The sequence below is a fragment of the Chionomys nivalis genome, chromosome 24 (assembly GCF_950005125.1).
Source record: "Chionomys nivalis chromosome 24, mChiNiv1.1, whole genome shotgun sequence".
NCBI classification, from domain to species: domain Eukaryota; kingdom Metazoa; phylum Chordata; class Mammalia; order Rodentia; family Cricetidae; genus Chionomys; species Chionomys nivalis.
The window spans coordinates 669,326-692,759 of record NC_080109.1 but is presented as its reverse complement, the minus strand read 5'-3'; the positions used below and the strand labels follow the sequence as shown (position 1 = coordinate 692,759).

General features: G+C 37.8%; 1 protein-coding gene across 4 annotated transcripts in view; it reads left to right on the top strand.

The window, feature by feature from the left end:
* Lrba (LPS responsive beige-like anchor protein) overlaps positions 1–23,434 on the top strand; it is a 484,014-nt gene that overhangs the window by 358,963 nt on the left and 101,617 nt on the right. For all 4 annotated transcript variants that reach the window (XM_057757319.1, XM_057757317.1, XM_057757318.1 and 1 more), the window contains exon 47: positions 13,109–13,261. In XM_057757319.1, coding sequence (XP_057613302.1) covers positions 13,109–13,261 — 153 coding nt within the window. The remainder of the gene's footprint in view (positions 1–13,108; positions 13,262–23,434) is intronic.

Genomic DNA, 23,434 nt, shown 5'->3' with positions numbered 1-23,434 from the left:
TAAGAAAGTAGGCTTGCAGGGTGGTGGTAGTGCATTCCTTTAGTCCCAGAAGGCAGATATAGAAAAGAAAGAGAGAGAGAGGGAAAGGAAGGGGAGGAAGAAGGAAGGAGAGAAGGAAGGAAGGAAAGGAAGCAGGTTGAGTGAGCCATGGAGAACAGCCAGGAAGCAACACTCCTGCACGGCCTCTGCATCAGCTCCAGTCTCTGGGTTCCTACCCTGTTTTGACTTCCTTTGATGATGAACAGTGATGTGGAAGCAGAAGCTAAATAACCCTTTTCCTCCTCAGGTTGCTTTGATCATGGTGTTTCATCGCAGCAATAGTAACTCTAACGAGGACTGAGACTTACCTGTGATGTTTTTGTTTGATTTTCTAAATTTTTCATTTCCGGTTTTGTCTTAGGTTTTTTTTTTTTTTCTTTGTCTGTCTTTCTATTTCTGCTTTCATGTCTTGAACTGTTTCCTTCATTTCATTTTACTGTTTGTGTTTTCCCAGACTTCATTAATGGATTTATTCATCTGCTCCTTAAGGTCCTTGAACATTTTCATAATGGCTACTGTGAATACTTGTCCTTCAGTTACATTATTTCCGTCAGTCTAGCACAGTAGGTTACTGGTTTCTGATGGAGACATAGTATCTGCCGTTATTGATTATTAATCTTTATGCTGGTGTCCAGGCTTCTGGGGTTGGGATGATTGAGGTAAGTTTTGCTGTTGGTGTCTGGTCTTGTCTTTATTGGGTGGGAGATGCCGGGGATTGTTGGGAGCAGTGAGACCCCAGATCCTGAATTTCTTGTAATCCTCTGATCTGAGTGCCTACAGCTGCTCTGAGCACGAGACCTTCAGGAGTTCCTGATGGCAGGAGAGTGGTTTCTGGTGGGTTTGGCTGGGGCGTGGCTATCTCTATATAATCTGCGCCTGAACACAATAAAGGGGGCATTCTTGGGGAATTCAAGGACGACCCGTGTCATTGTCTCTCTGCCTGTGTGTGTCTGTGTATTTTAACCTCACCCCCCCGCCCCCGCCCGAAGCTCGCGAACTGGGTGCCAGCGCACAGAGCGCAGCCACGGGGGCGCGGTGCGCAGAACGGGATGATTGAGGTAATTTTTGCTGTTGGTGTCTGGTCTTGTCTTTATTGGGTGGGGATTCCATTCCGTGTTTTTTGTTGTGATTTCTGAATGTCAGGAAACTATGATGGTTGTAGATGCCAGGTAGGGGGTTTCTCTGCAGTTTGGTGGGTGTTCTAGACTAGCCTGTGAAGGGCTTCATGGCAGGGCTAATATCTCCTTCACATCTACAGGTGGGGAGAGGAGAATTTGCAAGTAGATTTGAAGTAAAGCAGGTAACTGGAGAGCCAGGGATGAAAGCGCTAGGGGACCCTGGGTCTGAACCAGGACTTGGAGTCTCTGGCATGGAGCTGAGGTGCGAGGAGGGGCACTGTGAGGAGTTTGTGACTGGGCTGAGGTACAGAGGGGAGGAGAGGCTCCTGTAAGCTGTCTTTTAGGACTAGCTAGGAGACTGGAATGACTGAGTGGCAAACAGGAAGGGCAGTGGAGAAGGCCTGAGTGCAGGTCAGGTCAGGTGTGTTCTCTGGGGATTCCAGGTAGAAAGTGTTTCTTGGCTCACACAAAAGGCCATTCTCTATTTGTGCCGTTGTTGTTGTTGTTGTTGTAAAATATAGCTACTGAGTCCAGTTAGTTCTGTCCTAATACGCACACGTGTGTGGTTGTTTGGGGGCTCAAATTTTTTAATTAGCATGTATCTGATTAAATTTTTACTTTCCTTCAAATAACCAATGCTTTAAAAAATAAATCAGGAAAGAAAAACCCAGCAAAACAACTAAAAGAAACAAACAAAAATATTCATTTTCTTCTTTCTCCTTCCCATTTCTATTTTTTTCTTCATAAATAACTTGGAATAGTAATGGGTGCCCTAGAAGACTTCATAGAAACAGTACCTATTACTAGCAACATACTAGATTTGCAGTTCTGGACATGGTAATTGCTACTACAGTAACTTCTGGTTTTCCCACTGTCTTATTTAGGGCAACTATATGAAGTATTGTTGAAGAAAGTTTAATAGGTTTTATTTTTCCTTTTTGCCCTGGGAGGGGGGTGGTCTCACTCTGTTGCCCAGGCTAGCCCGAAATGCTAGGTTCTAGTGGCCCTTTTGCTCTAGCCTCCCAGATAGCTGGAACTACAGTGGAATAGCACAAGGAACTAAATGGAAAATATCTCAGAAGCTAAGGGATGCAAAACCTGAAATGCCAAGGAACCTTCTTAGAATTATTTCTACATTCTTTTTTATATAATTTTTAATATCTTTTATATTTTTTATCTCTACCTTCTCAAATGTCACTTTATGAAGTTTTTTAAGACCTAACTTTGGTGAAACCTATTCAGTAGTCTTGCCAGTATACATATTTTCCTTCTGTACCTTGCTCCCTCCCAAATATCCATAATGTAGTATATCATTGATAAATTACTCCATTTTCTATATTGATAACAATTCGTACCCTACAATTTAATCATTTACACATATAAGACAAGCATTAATTTACGGTTATATAGGCCATTCAGAGAGCTTCAGTCTGAAAATGAACCCTTTTAACAGTGATGAGGGATTTAATCATGGCTCCTTTTTTCTTAAAGTATTACATTTTAGAAAACACATTTAAGATCATTATAATAAGTACAAAATAAATGTCTAAGAGCACATGAAAATTACCATAATAATGTGCTCATGGATTATAACATTGGATTTTAGACCATTCGTAGTAGTAGTGTTTTGGGGAGTGTTCTAGAAATACTAAAGAAAACATTCATAGAACCAATAGGGCAGTAGAACACGAAAGTGGTGTGGAAGGAATCACATTGAGTGGGTGGCCAAGGGCACTTTGCCTGGTTAATACAACATAAGTTCCCTAAAATGGGAACCAGTTATTTTTCAAAAGGAAAAATAGAAGACAGTTCTAGTTCTTGCTTCTTTCCTGCTGGAGGGAATTTTAATATATTAGCTTGCATTCTGCTAATACTTAAAGAATTATTTTACTTTAAAAATGGTTGCTAATATGAAATAATGGTAAAAGTATGTTGTATTTCTGCAAACAGAACATTCTTATGTGGTTTGAATAAAGCGGGCTTCTTTTTTTAAATCATAATTTGCCACTTTTAAAGTTTGGAAATCGTGCATCCTTTGTGAGTCCCTTCCATGCCTAACCTCTCAGAGACCTTTTATTGTACGTGAGTAAACAGTGCAGGGCAGTTCTCTAAGTTGGCTTCTGATAGCAGTTTCCGATAGAAATATAGTGTAAGCCACATACATTAATATTCATTGAATTATAGTCTAATTTCAAAGTCAAAAGAACATGCAATTGATTTCAGTAATATATCTCAGCCTAAAAGTGAAAATATTTTAACCTGTAATCATTACAAAATTATTAATTAGCTCTTTTTTTTATCCTAAGTCTTCAAATTGTATTATGCATTTCACATTTTCAATACATGACTCTTCACACTAGCCACATTTTAAATGTTCAGGGACCACTGCATTTAGCCCCTGTTCTGAGCAGCACGGATTTAAAACATTGGTTTATGATCACACAAAAAGAAAGTTTTCTCCCAATTGGAGAGCAGGATGTCTTCACTATCTTTGTATGACAGTGTTCCGGTGTGACCTGGCACACAGTAGCTGCACTGTGTGGTACTGAGGACTGGAATAGGAAGTGTTAAAGTGGGTTGAGGAATCTCCATTGTAATGTAAATGCCCAGCAGAGGTGTAGGGGTGGAGGTGGGGGTGTTAGATAGTGCTGAAATTCTTGCTTAACACTTTTTAGGTCTTGGATTCCCTTGGTACCACAAAATAATCATAATTCTGTGTTTTTGGTCTTACATATATACATATAGTTATATATTTATATACAGATAAATTTAGGAACTGTCTTCAGCTTTTGGCTTTGTAGTGAATGGTCCTCCCTTCACCACTAGAGCACTGTCATTACAGGCTGCTTCACCATGCCTGGGCCTGTCTTCAGCTTTTATCGTGAATTACTATGACCAAATTTTGTGGAACAATTAGCAGACTCATAAAGTATTGTAGACAATCATATTTAAGCACTAGGCAGTTCCCTAAGCTCTCACTAAACTGTTACTGAGATTGATTTCCCTTCTCTGAAGCAGTTCTCTCCTTTCTGAAGCCCTTCCTGTCAGTAGGCCCAGCCTAGCAGTTCAGTGCCCTCTCTTGCTCCTATTTACATTCTGACATCTGTCCGTAGAAATGGCTGACAGAGTTAGAGAGAAAAGGAGTCACAGATATCACTTTGGGTCATTACCTTGCAGGGGTGGTAGAAGAGCACATTTTCTCAGAAACTGGAATTTAATATAATTATGTGTTATTAAACTAAAACCTGTGCTAAAATAAATTGGAGTAAGAAATTTGGAAGAATCCCGATACAGCATTTACTTTTTAAAGGTTATTTTTAAGTTGAGTTCATCTACGGTTCTGATTATAATGAAATACCAAATAAAACACCACTCTTGCTTTCAGTGAGCTCTTGTTTTAGAGAAGTAATCTCTAGTAACAAAATAGACTGCAGCAAATGAGTGTAGGTGATGATCTTTGAGTTCATTGATAAGCACCACCTGATGTAGAAGAGAGGCACGGGGAGCCTTATGCTTTCTTAGGAGATAAGACTGCATCCTCGAAACAGCTTGGGGACATTAGCCAGGCTGGAAGCACAGGAGTGACAAGAACATATTTTTGTGGTTTTAAAAGATAGTGTGATTAGTCTTCAGATTTGTTATTATACTACAGGCAAGAGTAGATGCAGTATACAGGTTTATAAAGTAGTTATGAGAAAAAAGTCAAATTCAGTAGTGGGTTACAGAAGTGTGAGTAAACACTGACGAAGAGGGATTGAGTGTTACTGTGAGATGGAAGAGAGAAAAAGAAGCACTAAATTAGAGTTGGGCAAATAGAGTAAAAGGATAAATAAAAAAGAAAGACGATGTGGGTACCTTTCAGCAGGCCCTGCCAGAGTATGCCACTAAGCAAACACGCCACACACAGCAGAGCTAGTGCAAGAGGTTTATTGGGGGACAGGGAGAGTCAAAGAATGAATGGCCGTGTCGGAGTGGGGACTTGAGAGAGGCAGACAGACAGGAGAAGAGAAGCGAAGCAAGAAATAAAAGAAGAGGCAAGAGAAGAAAAGAAGAGAGAGAGGAGCGAGAGGCAAGAGAAGAGGCATAGAGAGCGAGCTGTGCCTGGTGGGATCTTTTATGAAGTGCACGTGTTCCACGGCTGACTATGAAAGGCACCTGGGGAAAGGTGGTGGCTTAGCTTTGGCGGCAGAAGCAGGCTGCTGTTCCAGCAGCAGAGACTAACACAGAGAACACAGAATAAAAAGGAACTTAGTTCAGTATTTGGTTCCCCATCTTCATCTGAAAACTTGTGTTGAGAATTAAATTAAAATCCACTAAAGCATGTTCAGTTATGTTAGCTTCTATTGACTGTTTACCATAGGTAATATGTAACTCACTAGATTAAAAGAATAGGTTTACATAAAACTATTTTAATATAAATTAGGTTATAATAAGGCAAACAACTGACTGGAGGAATGCCGTCGCAATGAGTAACTACACTAAGTAGTTTTGAGTTGTATCTTAAAGATTCGATAGGGATTAATAGAACTCCCAAATTTATGTCTCTAACCTGTAACATTTCTTCTTCTATCTGACTCTCTCCTCAATAATTCCTTTTCAATACATAAAATAGATTATGAATTTAATATCTTCACAACTAAATTCTGCCCTTCATTCCTTTAAACCTACTCTCAAAATGGTTCCACGCTAGCAGATGGGTTACCATAAGGCCCTATACCCTGTCTGCCCATCCTCTTGTCTCTTAACCTCTTGTTTTTGTTTCTCCTTTGTTCTCTGTCTTTTCAGTCATGCAGTGTCGTGTTGCTCTTAAAGGGCTCTGGGTACTCCTCATCTTGGTGACTTGGGTCCTTCCAGGGCTTTGCTCAAATGCCTTCTATTTGGTGAAGTTTTCCCTTGTTTAAGTTGCATTCCTCACTCCTTTTACTTTTACTCACTTCCTGATCTCATTTTTCTTCATGCCACTTGCCAGCTGACATCCATGTCTTACACCATTGGCATGTTTATTAATGTTCACCACGCTGGAACACTAGCTCCATGAAAGGGTGAATTTGGAGCTATTTCCTTCATTGGCCTGTCCCTAGAGCTTAGAGCCTGGAGCATATCAGGCATTCAGATATTTATTAAATTAATCAATTTGGGGTCAGTAAGATTGACCAGCAGGTCGGTGTGCTTGCCACCCACCCTGGTGACCAGAGTTCAGTCTCTGTAATTGATGTGATAGAAGCAGAGAACCAACTCCTCAAGTTGTCCTCAGACTTCCACACATGCACCTTGGCACACGGGTGTGCATGCACACATGCCACCACATACGTGCATAAGCGCACATCTGAATGGATAAGAATAAAACAACAAATTCATAACAAGTTCTATAATTAGTTCTGATTTCATTTTTATTGTTATGGCCTTACATAAATCCATGTGGGTGTCTCATCAGTCTACATCATATTCTTAGTCTATTTTAAAACTTTTTAAAAGCCAGGCAATGGTGACTCATGCCTTTAATTTAATCATGCCCTTGGGAGTTAGAGACAGGTGGATTTCTGTGAGTTCAAGGCCAGCCTGGTCTACAGAATGAGTTTCAGGATAGGCTCCAAAGCTACAGAGAAACCCTGTCTTGAAAACAAAATAACAATTTTTTTAAAAAAAATACTTAATTATATATTGTTAGTTATTAAATTAAAATTTATATTATGAAATTAAGCAGAATAATAAATTATATTCCGCACAGTAAATATAATGCAATTGAATCTCAGATTACTAAAAATATTTTTAAATAAATGAGCACAATAATGTTACATGAATTAATTTTAACCCTGTCTGAAAAGTTTTTAGTCTTCTCTATCTTTATAGCTCCAAAATGAGATGGTTGTAAATAGTTTGGAGCAGTTTTATTTTGTCTTGTGAAATCCGTAAACCATGAGGCCTTTGTCTTACCAGCTACTATCTCAGGGGGCTCTGGGAAGCAAACTCAGGTGCGCATGCCAGTGAGGTTCTCCCTAACCTCTGTGTTTTCTTTAATAGCAGTTGTAATTTACTGTATGTTTAAATTATTATTGCCCATTATCTCTTCCTAAACTTCAGTTTCCCTGAAGATAGCAATCTAGAACAGCAGAAGACCTAATGGAAATATATAGTCCAAATATGGAAGTGAAAAATGTGTTGAAAGCAAGAGTGAACTATAAGCTATTGGGGTTATTTATGTTAAGCCCTAAATGATAGGTTAAGTCATTGCTAGTAAAAAGTAATAAATTTCTTATTGTGATGGCAATTTAGTAAGAAATATTAATTCTCAGATATTTTTGTGAGAACACTTTCTTTTAGAAGTGAATTTTGTTAGGTCTTCTTTGAATTACCTTGAAGGCTTTTATAAGTGGGCATAGTTCAACAAATGCACTTTCATATTTAAAAATTTGGTGTGCCTGAAATCAAGGATCATATTAATGATAATATTTATACATAGAATTTAGTGTTATAGGAACTTCATACAAATCCCGAGTTTTAGAAATGACAAGTGAGGTGAATAAGGTCAAGAGATTAAATTATTTAAGATCATGTGACAATAAATTAAATAGACAAGACTCAAACCCAATTTTTCTTTCCTCTAAATCAGATTGAAATAGATTATCTATTGCCTATTTGCTTGTAACTCATGATTTTTTAAATGCATTTGCAATCATAATCTTTTATGGTTCTTATTAGATCCATCTAGAAGTTCTAGAGATTTTTCTATTTCAACTTTTAAAAATACTGTTTTTATTTTGCTGAAGAAAACAATGTATGTAATATATAAAGATAATGTTTTTTTCTAAAAAAATTAAGTTCAAATGTCAATTTGAAAACTTTCATTTAATTTGAGTTATAAATGTTAATATAATACACTTTAGTCAAGTATTTGTGGGCTAACAAGCTTCTAAGTTTTTATTTTTTATGTCCGATTTTCATCATTTTTTTTGTAAAAAAAAAAAAAGCTTCAGATTTTTATACCATAAAGTATATTTCTTTTCCCAGTGGTTAAACAGCTAAAATTTTGCTTCCCTATCTGTACACCTTCAGTGTCCCATTCCCTACCTATAGCACTACATTTGAATGTTTGAATTGCCAAGGTTTTTATACTTGAATGAGTCAATGTTAGCTTGTATCCTAAAGCAGCATGCTCTTTTTTCTTCTCTCTCTCTCTCTCTCTCTCTCTCTCTCTCTCTCTCTCTCTCTCTCTCTCTTTTGTCTCATTTCTTTAGATTATCGCATTGCATTTGATGTGTTTGTCCAGATGGAGGGAGCAGTGGTTTTAGTTCAGTGGAGAGAATTGGTGACTAATGAAAGGAGAGTCACACAGCCTGGCTGCACAGGCCGTTGCTATCAGTGGAATTGTACCTTCCTAAAGAAAACTAAAGCATATGTGTGGTCACAACCAATCCTTGTCATTATGCCATGAAAGCCTTGGGATTTGTGATCAAAGCTATGAGCTGACCCTGAATTGTGGTGTAACCTCTGCTTGAACCTTCTTGTTTTAGGAGATGGTACACTAAAGTTCGACCATGTCACCTGCCTCTAAAACATATCTGCCTAATTAACTGATAGAAATTAGGATTATCGTCAGCAGGCTGAAGGAAAATGTGGGTTGTAGGTGTATCTGTCCCTGTCAGTGTTGTTTACTTGTCCTTTCCCCCAATGTTTTAGAGAATGGCCGAACATGTGGTTTTTATCCAGAGCCGAGTGTTCTATTCAGATGAATATAAAACATACTTCACTTTGTAAGTGTGCATTTAAAATACCAGAAAGACATAATCTTTGACTCTGTTACTAAGTTTCATCTGTCAAAGAAGATAATTTTAAATAGTTATATTTGTATTATATCACAGCATGATTCCTAGGGAAATCCTGTTTTCCAGAGGGAACTGTGCTGAGATGCCTGCGTGTCGCCGTCATCCTTCACAGTGCTCCTTTCACTTACGCTGGTGACTTCACTAAGTTCATGTTTGTTTCATAGTAAGAGAGGGATTCAGCTGCCATCACCATACGGTGTTCTCCTTGAGATTACAGTATGTTTTAACTCTATGTGTTCTCCTCTTAGTAATTTAATTGTGCTTTTTTGATTATGTCCCTTACACTCTATGTAGAATCTTCATAATATCTCTCCAGTGTTAATTTCTTGGAAAGATTTGTTCCATTTAAACTTGCATTGTTTTTGAACGTCCCTGATAGAACAGTCTTTTCTCTGTTTTCATGAAAAAGGATAGTTAAGACTTTAGACCTAGGCATTTAGGTTTCTTACACTGTACATATTCTTTCTCCTTTATTTTCAACTCTGTTTCTAGACCAATTGGATTTTTCCTAATTGATCATTAAAAATAAAGTACATATACATGCCAATCTTGGTACCTCTTCTTAAGATACCCTCCTTAGCAGGAATGCCCTTGTCTTTCCCTCTGCCTTTTTTTTTCATCTTAAATGCCGCTTGTCTTTATTATTGTGTAGAGTGTGTGTGTGTGTAGAGTGCACGCTCATATGTATGAGTGCAGGTGCATAAGTGTCACAGCACACATATAAGGACCAGAGCACAGCCTCTATCTCAGCCTCCTTTCCACAGCACACATGTAAGGACCAGAGGAGAGCCTCCTTTCCACATGGTCTAATTAGGGCCTTGTGTGGTTTGCTCTGACTGTTTCAGGCCACCTGGCCCAGAAACTCCCAGAGATTGTCCTGTCCCCACCTCCATCTCTCTGTGTAGGAGCACTAGGGTTATAGACATGTCCTGTGGCATCAGGCTTTGCATGGGGCCTGCAGCTCTAAGCTCTTGTCCTCATGTTTGCACAGCAAGCATTGTATCTGCAAAGGAACCCCTCACCCCATTACGATTTCCCTTTCAGTTGTTCATTTACCAGATTTTACTCAATGCCCAGTGTATGGTACATCTCATATGGACTGGAGTATGTCGGCAAGAACCGATGACTCAGGCTCCACCTCTTCCCAGTGCCCTCATTTTAGAAAAAGCCAAACATAATTATGAACAGACTGCAGAACTCTGCGCTAGGAACCTGCTGCGCTATGTTCATTTACCACAGCCCTCTGTGGCCACCCTAACTTTTAGGCTTCATTTTCTCCTTTCAATTCTGAATGCTGTTTGTTTGTACAGCCAGTTTTGCCTTACTAAATGAATATATATATATATATTTTGGTTTTTTCAAGACAGGGTTTCTCTGTGGTTTTGGAGCCTGTCCTGGAACTAGCTCTTGTAGACCAGGCTGGTCTCGAACTCACAGAGATCCGCCTGCCTCTGCCTCCCAAGTGCTGGGATTAAAGGTGTGCGCCACCACCGCACGGCTTAAATGAATATTTTTTATACTTTTCATATAGCCCTCATTGTGTTCTGTGTTTTATGTGTACAGAAAACACTCTTCTTTTTCGGTTCAAACTTGACACAGTTATCTGTAAAGGTTAAGAACTAAATAATCATTTTTGGAATTGTGATGCTTCACCCTTTTTATCTACCCAAGGCTTAAATAATCAACGAAAGAACTTCCTCAACCTGTAATCTGAACACTTGAGAGGATAGCCATGAATTCAGGGACAGCCTGGGCTGCATAGTAAATTCCAGGATAGCCTGGACTACAGTGTAAAACCTTGTCTCAGAAAAAGAAAAAAACCAAAACCAAAACAAAATCCCAAAAGAAAAAACCTGTGATTTATTTTTTACTAACAGGTAACATTTGTACTCTACTTTTGCCTATATTGAATTCTTCCTGCCATTTTATATCCCAGAAATGTACTCCCAGATAATATATTAATAACTCATTACTAAAATAAACATATAATGGCCAACTCAAACATAGATGAACCATCCTAATTTGAATCTAACCTTTATTCATATTAGGGTAGTGGAAAATTCATCCAAACTCAATAGAGTGGTAGGACAAGACCTTTCTTTTCTTGAAGCTTAAATGAGAATCCAAGTTTAGGGAGTGCCTAGAAAACTGGCTTTTCTACCTTCCATCCATTCAGCTTTTAAGTTGTGTTCTTAGAATAACTTGTCCAGTCCTTTGGATACAGGCATCTTTGTCTCTTACTCCATGTTCTGTCCCTCCTTTCTCCTTCCCTCCAGGCTGAATAAAGCTGACCATAGGTTTTAAGAAGCATGTTTTATTAATCTTTGGGCAAATCATATACTACCCCTTCTTTAACTTGTGTTTCCCTCGGTCAGTCTGTTTGGTGTGTGTCGGGTATGGTTGTGTGTGTATTATGTGAGTAGAGGGGAGTATGTTCCGTGGTGCCCATGTGGAGGTGAGAGGCTAGCTTTGGGGACTTAGTTCTCCCTTGTCACCGTGGGTCCTCAGGCTTATGTGCTGGGAACATTTACTCAGAGTACTGCTTTTTAAAGACCAAGTTTTACTATATAGCCTAGATTGGCCTCCATCTTACTATGTAATCCAGGTAGCCTTAACCTGGTGACCTGTCTTTATTCTGTCAGATTTTTGAGTGCTGGGGTTAACAGGCACGTGCCACCATGCCTGCCTTGCTTTCATTCATTCATGTCTAAGATGGAGCCACTAGCTCACCTTATGAAGCTGTTATGAAGATGAAATATGGTAGAGTTTATTAGAAATTTAAGCTTTTTATTCAAACCATGCAATAAATATTAGCTTTATACAAATATATTACTACTCTTTCCTACATGAAATAATGTGCACTTGTCTTTATTTCTTTTGCCAAATAGAGATTATAGAGTTACAGACATGGCTTCCAAAGATGATCTTAAAATTTTGTGTGAGAGCTATCTAATTTAAGGGTAAACTTTTTGAACAAGATTCTTTTAAGAATTAAGTAAATAAATGTTCACTTTAAAAGTCTTTCAAGTCTAATGATCATAGAGATGTGGGTCATTTGAAGGAGAAGCTCATTGTACCCTGCCTAGTTAATTATCATGATTGTAAACAAAAGATTCAGAGCCAAACAGGATTCCATGTGAACTGTGAAAGTGAGAATAGCTTCATTCTTGCTGCATCTTTTTCTCTGCTCTGGCAAGTTCATCCTGACCTTGTCCAGAATCTGATGACCTCTTTATTTTACTGCTGTTTGGACATCCAGACCTGTGATGGCTGGCCCCGAGGGGGTTTCTGAAAGACCACGAAAGCACTGACCCATGTCAAGACTGGATTTTAAGTCTGCTCTACAGGTTGTCTGAAAAAGTTACATATGGGCTTCCTGGCCACAAAGCCCTACTGCCTGCATTTTTCTCCTTTTTAAATATTCATTTTACAGCCGTTATTTTTAATTTAATCAGTTTCTTATGGATGTTGTTTTCTAGACTAATGAAAATTTTTATCTTTTATTAGAGTCAGTATCTTGAAAATCTTTTATGTTTTGATGTAAAAATTCCTGTTTATCTGTGGCTAAAATGCAAGTAATTGTTCACATGGTTAAAGAAATAAAATAATAACACTTTAACCCTTATTGTGTAAAGATTGTTCACGTGGTTAATAAAAAGACCAAAGAAATAAAATAATAACATTTAAACCCTTATTGTGTAAAGATTGTTCACGTGGTTAATAAAAAGACCAAAGAAATAAAATAACATTTTAACCCTTATTGTATAAAGATTGCTTTCTGCTGTGAATTCTATATATTTCATCTTTAAAAAAAAATTGACTTGGGCTGTTAGTTTTATAGCATGCAATCTCCATTTATATATTGTTGGTTCTACCTGAATTTAAGAGTTTCTAGGTTTTGAAATGTGTCCTGAAGGAAAGCCTGTCTGGTATGTTCGTTAAGATGCTGTGTACATTTTCCTGGCCATGATCTCTTTTAACAGAAAGTGGGAGACTGAACAAAGAGAAAGACAATTATGTAATTTTTGTTGTTGTTGTTTTGTGTAATAGGAAATAATCACACCATGTTGCATGTATCTAGTCCATATCCTATATTTTTGAAGTAACATTCCTTTCATTTTTATATAGGAATTGATTCCTGAATTTTACTATCTCCCTGAGATGTTTGTCAACTTCAACAATTATAACCTTGGAGTGATGGATGATGGGACAGTGGTGTCTGATGTTGAACTTCCTCCTTGGGCCAAAAGCTCAGAAGAGTTTGTTCGCATAAACAGATTGGTAAGATCATCGTCATCGTCTCTGTCATGTGTTGATGTAAAATATTAACCCTTGCCTTCCTGTAAACACTGCAGCTGATAAGAACTGCTAAAAATAATACAGTGCTACACTAGCTGCGTTATGCCTCAAAAATTATATTGAATTCTAAGTGTAATGGTTTGTTTCATCCATTATTTAAGCTTCTTTATATATGTTCCTGATAATTTAAAATTATAAACAAATGATGTTAGAGACCCTAGAGTCATTTGTGTTTTTAAGCATGAGCCTTTCTTGATGTGAAAGGATCATTTTGTGTTTTGGTCTAGTACATTTTAGTACTAAATAACATCTTTAAGTTGCATTTTATATATACATAATTTGAAAGAAAAAATTTGCACTATATATTTTGAGTATGAAAACTTAAAAACAGTATTTACTGAACTTAAAAGCAGCATGTTAGTATCAGGTTCTGCAGTCTCGCCGTTGCATGTCTTGTGACAAAGTAGGTACATACTTTTTTTGCCTTTAAAGTCTTATAAAAATTTGCAATGAAGGAGCATTCTCAGTATCTAAAAGTGTTGTCTTTGATATTCTCCATGTTAAAAATGCGATTTTGGGTTATAGAGATAGCTTAGCAATCAAGAACTTCTATTGCAGAATATTCAATGGTGTTTGGTTCCCAACACCCATGTGATGGTTCACAAGCATCTGCAACTCCAGATCTAGGTGTCCAATGCTTTCCTCTGACTTCCTGGGGCACCAGGAACACATGTGGTGCACATATATACATGCAGGCAAATCAATCATATCAATAAAATAAGTAAAGCTAAAAAAGTTTTTAAAGTATAATTTTAACTAACTAGTAGTTTTTGTGATTAAGCAAAAATTACTATATTTGGATTTTCTGAGTAACATTCCTTATTTTTCTTACTGATAATTGTATTTTAATTTTATCTTCCGATCCTAATTCTAGTCCCATTCTTACTAACATGTCATATTTTACACATAATAAACATACTGCAGGGCATTGAAAAGATAGACTCAGAGTTAAACCAAACTTTTCAATCGTGAGTCACTCACACTACACTCTCAATCATGGGATCCTAGACAAGTTAGTATTCCTGAATCCTGCTTTGTTTTAGTATAACATTTCATTTTTGTATGCAATATGTCTTGGTTATTCTCTGGGGTTTGAATGCTATGCTTGGAGCATAGTTAGTAGTAGTCATAATATATGTTATTAGTTACCATAGTATTATTGTGATATGTAAAGCATTTTACTCACATCCCAAGCATTTTTCAGATTCTCGCTGTTAATCTGAGTAGTATGAGAGTCTAAGACAAAGCTTAGCTGTGAAGGAAGCTAAAGGAAATGCCAGCCTTTAAGTATGGCTGTGCCTGTATGTGGTGTTCTCAGGGGCACACAGTGTTGAGATACGTTTGTACTGTGACTCCATTTTATCCTCATGTTTGTTCTTAGATTCATTGAGCTATAATTTGCATCCTATGTAAGTCAACTTTTTAAAAATTATACCCTTTAGTGATCCTCAATAAATTTATAGAGTATAATTTTACTACAATCCAGCTTCAAAATGTCCTTATAACCTCAGAAAGTTTCTTTGGGCCACTCTACACTCAGTCGACACCATACTGCTGTCCCCAGACTGCCATGCATTATATCCCTGTAGTTTTGTTTTTATAGAAATTTAAGTTAATGGCATCATACAGTATGTTGCCTTGTGCCTGGGTTCTATCACTTTGCAAGTTTTTTTTTAGATACATCCATATTGCTGCTCATAGCAGTAATTAATTTTTTTGTATTGCTACTGAATATTATTGGCTAATGTATAGATATATAGATTAGGTATTTTAGCAGTTAATTGGCATTGGCAGGTGTTTTTTTCAGTTTGGGACTATAATGAATGTTTGTGTATATGGGTTAGTGTGAACATCTGTTTTTGTTTTCTTTGAGGAGATTTCTGGGAATGGAGTTTTGCTGATAGTATGTTATCTATGTGGTCTGGTTTGTAGTCCTAACAATGTTTGAAATTTGGGGCTTTCTATGTCCTTCACAAGGCTTGTTATAGGCACTTCAGATATTCTAGTAGGTACCTGTTGTAACTTTATGACTAATAATGTTTACCATTTCTCTCATAGTCTTTGTTGGTACTCAGATGTTCTTTGGTGAACTGTCTCATGACTTTGATACAAATCTTTACACTTAATGGTCCAAATTAGGTTATAGTCTCAAACAAAGCCAAATAAAAATTCACTGTGAATCAAATGCAAACACAGTATAGGATGAATATCTGTCTCTTAATATAATTCATAATTGCAGAAATTATTTGATTTTATTCATGTGCCTTTATGAAAGAATTTAATAATTTGCTCATTCTAAAATAAGCTGTGTGCACGTGAACAAAGCTCTCTGCAGTGCGGTGCATATTGGCACACTTTCTCTGCAATGCGGGGCAGGTTGGCACACTTTTCTCTGCAGTGCGGGGCAGGTTGGCACACTTTTCTCTGCGGTGCGGGGCATGTTGGCACACTTTTCTCTGCGGTGCGGGGCATGTTGGTGCACTTTTCTCTGTGGTGCGAGGCATGTTGGTGCACTTTTCTCTGCGGTGCAGGGCATGTTGGTGCACTTTTCTCTGCGGTGCGGGGCATGTTGGTGTACTTTTCTCTGCAGTGTGGGGCATGTTGGTGCCCTGTTCTCTGCAGTGCGGGGCATGTTGGTGCACTTTGCAGTTTCTTTCAACTTTCTATCGGTGACTAAATTGCTATCGGTGTTTTACGTAGCTGTTAGCATGTTATCACATAAGGTTTGAGTCCATCCTCTTTGGGTTTACCTCTTCAAGTCTACAGATTCTCATGCAATGATTTTAGCTCATGAAATGCATACTACTTTGATCTGTGACCTTTTTGTGGTGCTAATCGGGTTCCTGATATCATTATACCTTACTCATTAATCATATTTCCTGCAGCCCGTCAGGCAGCCAGACAGCACAAGTCCCTGTTTCCAGCCCTCTGTTGGCAGGTTTTTGCTTTTCCAGATTATTACAGATGATACTTTGGCTTCCCATAGCCAGAGCCACATCAAGCTGTGTATTACAATTAAAGTCAGATGGTCTTCAGGTTGAACAGGGATATAGTGTTGCAGCTGTCTCTCAGTGGAACAAGCCGGCACTGAGAACAGATGATCGATAGGGCAGTGGATAATAAAAGATGCTACGTCACTCGGTTGGTAGCTGAGGATCACAGAATTAATTAACTGACATAATTTAAGATATCAAACATTTCTTTTTTAAAATATCTGGTTGCTCAGATAGTAACTCAAGGGGATTGGATATTTTTAGTATCATACAAATTTGTTGGTGGATCGGTACTGTTATAGTTTCTGCTTGTATCACCTGACTGTAACTGCTGTCTTAGCTAGCATTTTCCCTCAGTGCTCTGTGTAGGTAATGAAGCTCTAAATGTGGGATTGGTAGACTGACTGGCTAAGTGATGCCCTATGTACAAAAGACAATGTTTTCCTTATTTTTGAAGGAAAAGCCACCCAAATTTAATATTTTAGACAAGTTATAGTCTCTTTGTTCTGAGCATATGGAATCCAGTAAAATCAAAACAGTTTCAATCACATCCCTGAGACTGATCTGTTTTACCTATATTTGGGAAGAATAATTATTCCAAATGTTGCTTAGAAATAAATGCAAAACAGACTTTTATACTTTCAAATAATATAAAATGTATGGTTTAGGGTGCTCAGTGCTTATCAGTGGTGGACATACATTATTGCCTCCCATCTTGTCAAGTCTAAGTTGAATAAAAGACAAAACAAAAAAAAAAAAGCATGAATACCCAGAGCACTGATGAAAATATTTTTCATCAGTTTCAGCATGAATCGTTTTGTTTAGCTTCTGGATATAGACTGTATTTGCACTCTAAGGACAGTGACCAATGTATTTATCATTTGTTTGCATACCTGTCTGTGGATCAGCACTGTTGTCCCAGTAAGGCAAAAGTATCCCAGTCTCTTTAGAGGTTACTTCCTCTTTGAAAGTTTAGCCTGTTTAGTGTTTCCAGGCTTCCAAGTAGCAGGTGTATAAGACAGGCCTGTAGTGATACTGTGTTTGTAATCTAACAAATATAGCTTACCTGAAGATCAGAGTGCAGAGATAGCCAATAGTTAGCTATAGAGGCCAGGCAGTAGTGGCATACACCTTTAATCCCAGTCCTCTGGAGGAAGAGGCAGACAGATCCCTATGAGTTCAAGGCCACCCCTGTGCTACACAAGATTCATCCAACCTAAAAGAGAAACAGAGCTAGGTGGTCACGGTTTACAGCTTTAAACCCAGCACTAGGAGGCAGAGACAGGAATGATATGACTAGGCGGGGAGAGGAATATAAGGGAGAGGAGACAGGAGCTCAGATGCAGTCTGAGGATGCAGTCTGAGGATTTGTAGAGATAGGATTGCTCCTTTGTTCTGAGCATTGGTTGCATTATGTCTTATTGGTAAATCCAAATTATTCTGTTACCTGATTGCATGACTGTGTGTTTGTTTGTTTGTTTTGAATCAGGTCTCACTATGGAACTCACTATGTAGACCAGGCTAGCCTTGAACTCATAAGATCTGCCTGTCCTTGCCTCCTGAGTGCTGGAATTAAATGTGCGCTCACCAAGTCTAGTCCCTCGGCATTTCCGTGTTATAGGCTGATGTTAGTAGGTCATCTCTAGTTATTTAATGACTGCTGTGGCATTTCCCAGTTTTAACTTGCCCCTATGTAGGCTTTAATTCTAAAATGTGGTCTTTAGGTAGGAGGTAGGTAGGTAGGTAGATAGATAGATAGATAGATAGATAGATAGATAGATAGATAGATAGATAGATAGCAAATTGTTAGGTCTACTTATTTATCCAGAACAACCTTTTGATTGAAGTGTTTACTCTGTTCACATTTAATGCTGCTGTTGTTATGGTAAGATTCGTGTCTATCACTTTCTTTAGTCTTTCTGTTTATTAGTCATCTCCCTTGCTATTAAATATTTACTTTTTTTTTTTTTTACCAATTTCTTATTTAAAGTTTTTTTTTTTTTTTAGTCTTTTGTGATAGGGTCTTGCTGTGTTTCCAGGCTAGTTTCAGACTCCCAGATTTAAATCAGTCTTCTGTCTCTGGCTCCTGAGTAGCTGGAACCACAAATCAGCATCTCCACACCTGGCTAACCTGTAGCCTCTATGTCCAGGACAGAGTAATGCCTGATACTTAAATCAGGAGTTTTTGTGGTATTTGTGTGGTAGAAACCCCTGCTTCCAGGTTATTGATGACTCATTGTCAAGTGTTTGCTTTCTATACTTCCTGGTATTTGGGTTGACCCTATTCCTTCTGTCAGTAATTCATTTTGGCACAGTTTTTATTTAGCTAATTCTTTCGCTAAACTCTTGAAGTACCTTTATATACTGACATCATGAAAAAGAAGTAAAACAACATTGTGATAACGTGGGCTTTGTGAAGAGAATATGAAGTCCCTGGAGGTTAGAAGTACGAAAGAGGAGGAAGTGTGGGGGGGAGAGCAGCCTAGAATGTATCCCCTTACGCTGTTTAATCGTGTGGATTATCACGAGTGTGCTGCCAGGTCCAGCTGGAAGTCATCATTTCTGCTAGGGACTAATGATCATGGTTGGAGATGAGGAGTGAGACTCACTGGCTCACAAAGTGAGGTTGGAAATAGAATTCACAGAGCAGGCTTGCTCCCACCTTGCTTCCAGTGATGCTCTGTAGGGCCAGGAAGAAGCCTAATCCCTCCTGCTGTACCTACTCCTGGTATCTCGCCTGTTGCCTGCCGCAGTCTGCCTGTTGCCTGTGCCTATTGCGGTTTGGTTCTGTTCTCCATGCTTTCACGCAGCTCTGGGCAGGGCTACCTAATAAATGACTGCTTACTGTGCTATTTATGTCTATTTGATTTGCCTGTAACTGCTGTATATCCAACACATTTTTTTCCAGTGAAGAATTTTGTATATGCTGGCAAATTTCCTTGAGTGTGGTAACCAGAGAGTGACCTTTTCAAAATAACAAAGGATTGCCACATGCTTTGCTTTTGCAGCATGGTTTCATTTTTAGTGGTCTGACTCCTTTCGCCCTATCTTAGGACTATCATTAGAATAGGTGTTCTTCAAGGTACATCTCAGGAAGCTTGCAGTGCTAGGAAACAACATCCAGTTGTGTGGTTATCCTACACATACAGAAAGGGGCAGCAATTTTATCCCGCTAAGTTACTCTGAATGAGTGTTGAGAATATCTTCTATACAAGGCACGTATTCTCACCTTTCATTTTTAAATCACATGCACTTGGAAATGTGCCAAGTTTGTAAAACAATTTGAGGGAGGCACATAACATGTTGATCATGTTGGGGAACAGAATATCGTCTCTAATCCTTGTATTTGGCACTGATTGGCTCAGCAGTTTCAGTTCAAGGGTGGCTGAGTTTCCTGCTGGGGTCTGAAGTAAGCAAACTATCACGGTGACAGAGTCTGTGGTGGAGCTTGCTTTTCTCACGATGCCGAGGAAGCCGGGACAAGAAGGGGCCAGGGACAGAATACCTTTAGACCGTACTCCTGATGACTTTCTTCCATTGTGATCTCATCCCCTAAAATTTCTGTCATTCCCAAAGCACCACCACCAGCCCAAGGCTCCACACATGATTCTGTGGGAGATTTCATATTTAAACTATAACAAATATGTAATTCACTTGGGTCTACTATTAATGTTTAACCTCCTCCTTAGCATGTTTTCTCCCTTTCCTCTTCCTTTCCTTCATATATACACATATACATATCCAGACTATGTTTATATATGTACTCTTTAATAAAATCCTTTAATTGTAAGTTATATGCTTCATAGTCTTACCCATACATATTTTTATTGTTCTCCTAGAAATAGTTAATATTCCCTTATGTGACTATAGTTATCCATTTCTTAAATTTGTATTGATAAAATATTTTAATCTGTTCCCCGTTTATCAGTTTTCTGATTTGAAGCAAATAACATCTTTATAGAATCTTGCCCCTATGCAAGGTGTAGTGTAATTTGTTACTTTTAGATGATATACAGATTTTTAGAAGCTACTTTACCTATAAACATTAGTGTTAGTTTCATTGGGTTTCCATAACAGAGAATTGCAAATTAAGTAGGTAAAATAGCAAAAATATGTAGGCTCATGTTCAAGACATCTGCAGGAACTGGCTTCCTGTGAAAGCCACAGAGCAGTGTTAACTCCAGTCTCCCTATGCCTCCCTCTCTATGTGTGTGTCTGTTTCCCTGTTCTCATCTTATAAGGACACCAGTCATGTTGGATTAGAACCTCATATTAACCCGATTACTTGTGTAAATAATCTATTTCCAAGTAAGGTCACACTCTGAGTTATTAGAGGTTAAGATACCAACATATGGAGTCATGTTGGAGTGGGTATAATTCAACCAGCAGTAGCCACTTGATTGCCTGTCTTCTCACAAACATGCTTTGGAACAGCCTTTTATATTATCTATGTACTTTAGCATTCATTAAGCTTCATCATGATTATTTAAATTCTCCTATATACCCAAAATTACACAGAATAGATTTTGTTTTGATCCTTTTTGAAAATAAGATGACATAATTTATGGCCTCCCTTCCTGGGAGAAATGTAATCTGCATCTCAGCAGCAGATGACTTGTTTATGTTTCTGTCAGGATCATCCTACAGACGCTGGCACCACGGGGCCATATAAATTACTGGTGTTTTTTCTATGAGTTATATCAAAATACTCATAAAATAGATACTCCCTAAATTGGAGACTCTTACAAATATTGTTTGAAAAATTTAGTGTTTATGTAACATGAGAATTTGTCTTATGATGTGTCTGTGTGACCCACCTGAGCATGAATCTATTGGGTGAGATGTCATAGCCAGTTGAGAACCATGCAGTTTTCAAAATAAGCGACACAAAATAGTTCATGAAGGATAGGCCTGGTATTTCAATAAAATGTAGGCAATTTCTGATAACACTGTTGATTGATGCATTAGACACATAAACAGTAATTATAAGGCATGTTATAAAGAATAAGTTTGTCAAAGTTCAGAAGCTAGAATTTTACAATGATGGAATTCTAGATTTTAAATTCTTAAGCTATATTTATGTTTGAAAGAGTATGTTGTAATTTTCAAAGTAGATACTGAAAAACTACCCTGAATTATTAGTGTATGAGTCTACCCACCATGAATATTTCCCTATACTACTTAGAAAACATACATTTAATTTTTTACAGTTACCAGTGAAGTTTTTCATATAAAGTATGTTTTGTACTAATTACGATAGATATTTTCCTGTAAATGTGAAATTTTTAGCTGGGCTTAGTAGCACAGGCCTGTAATCCCAGCTACTCAAAAGCTTGATCAACAAGAGCACAAGTTCAGGGCCTGCCTGGACCACACAGTGAATTCAAGTCCAGTGTGCTCAGTTTAGTGAGACCTTGTCTCAAAATGAAAAGTTAAAAGAGGAGTTAGAGCTCAATGGTCACATATTCATATATGCAAGGTCCTGAGCTCAATCCTCTGCACCATAAAGGCATTAAAAACAGTCGTTCCTTCCATTTGTATGGCAGCACCTTCCTTTTCCTTTTTATGAGATCAACAAAGGCACCTCTGCCAGCTTGCTTGCTTTTCTAGACTCTGCAGCATATTTCTGTAAGCAAGTTTCACTGAATCCTCTTTAGTCACACTCATCACACAATGGTCTTGATTATTCTTCTTTCTAAATGAAATGGTCCATGTTGTACTTGGCCAATATTTCTGAGACTAATTCTTTCAACAGGTACCATATTTCTGTCCTATCAAAGGAATGCCTGTGCAGAAATACTCTAGCAAGCATCTTGTCTTGACTGTTGTTTTTTGTCGACTTTTTTTTCTGTTCTCTGTTTTAGAGAAGAAAACAAAATTTATTTAGTGTAGTTTAAACTATTCATTGTATGTTTTTCATAAATATTTGTTCTTTGTTTTAATGAACCTTTGCTAAATTCAAGCTTCAGTTTTTAAGAAAACAGTAACTGTGTCTCATTGAGCATTTAATATACTCTAGATACTGCTGTATGTTCCGGATTAATTCCTTAATCTTTAGAACAGTCCTCTGAGACAAGTGCTGCTGTTTCCCAATTCTGTGTATTAGACAGCTGAGCCACAGTAGGTATTACAGAAAGAGGAGGAAATGGGCTTTTTGTTGTGATTGTAAGGTGGTACTCAAACTTGTGATCCTTCTGTGTCCATATCCCAAGTGCTGACCATAGAATGGCCTTTTAGAAAAAAAAAATTAGTTTTGAAGTTGTTGTAGTTGATTGCATATTTAATATGGCTTTAAAGTAGAATAAAGTAAGAAATTATAACAAATATAGGTTATCCTAATGAAACATAAAGCCTGTTTCATCTTACAGTCTTATAAGTATTGTTGTAGATGATATCCCCATTTAATTGATTGGAGTCATTATAATGTTATTTCCTAACATTTTTGATATTTTTTAAGGGTGTCACTATGTAGCCTTGGCTAGCCTCTAGCTAGCCTTGGCAAACTAGAACTCATGGGCTTGCCTCTGCCTGAGAATAAAGGTGTGTACCACCACACCCAGCTCTGGTTTATTATCTTACACTAGCCTTTGTTGTTAGAACTACATCAGTAGCCTCCTTCTAATGCCCTAACCTCTGTGTTACAATTAATACACAGGTGATAGTTTTTCTCCCAAATGAGCAGCGTAAATACATTGTTTGCTTTCATTTAAACAACCATGTGCATGTACAATAGATTATGACTCTTGGTCTCAGTCTCGGATAGGATTACTTTTTGGAAGTTATTGAGTGCTGAGAAGCACAGGCACTTATACATGATAAGCAAGTACTATATTGCAATATACTACAGCCCAAATAGGTTTCCCAACAAGGGAACCTACCCCTTGCTATTGTCATCATGACACCTTTCCTGCACATAGAAATTAAAGCTGTAGTATATTGTTACAGAAAATTTTCATATTTAACATTGTTTTCTAATTTTTTTTTATGTTGAATGAATGGAATCTGCCTTTTTTATCTCCAGATTCTATCAATTTATCCTCAGACTTTAAGGCGCAAGCAGAGAAGATTTTAATTCCACTTTAATCCTTCTGACATATAGATA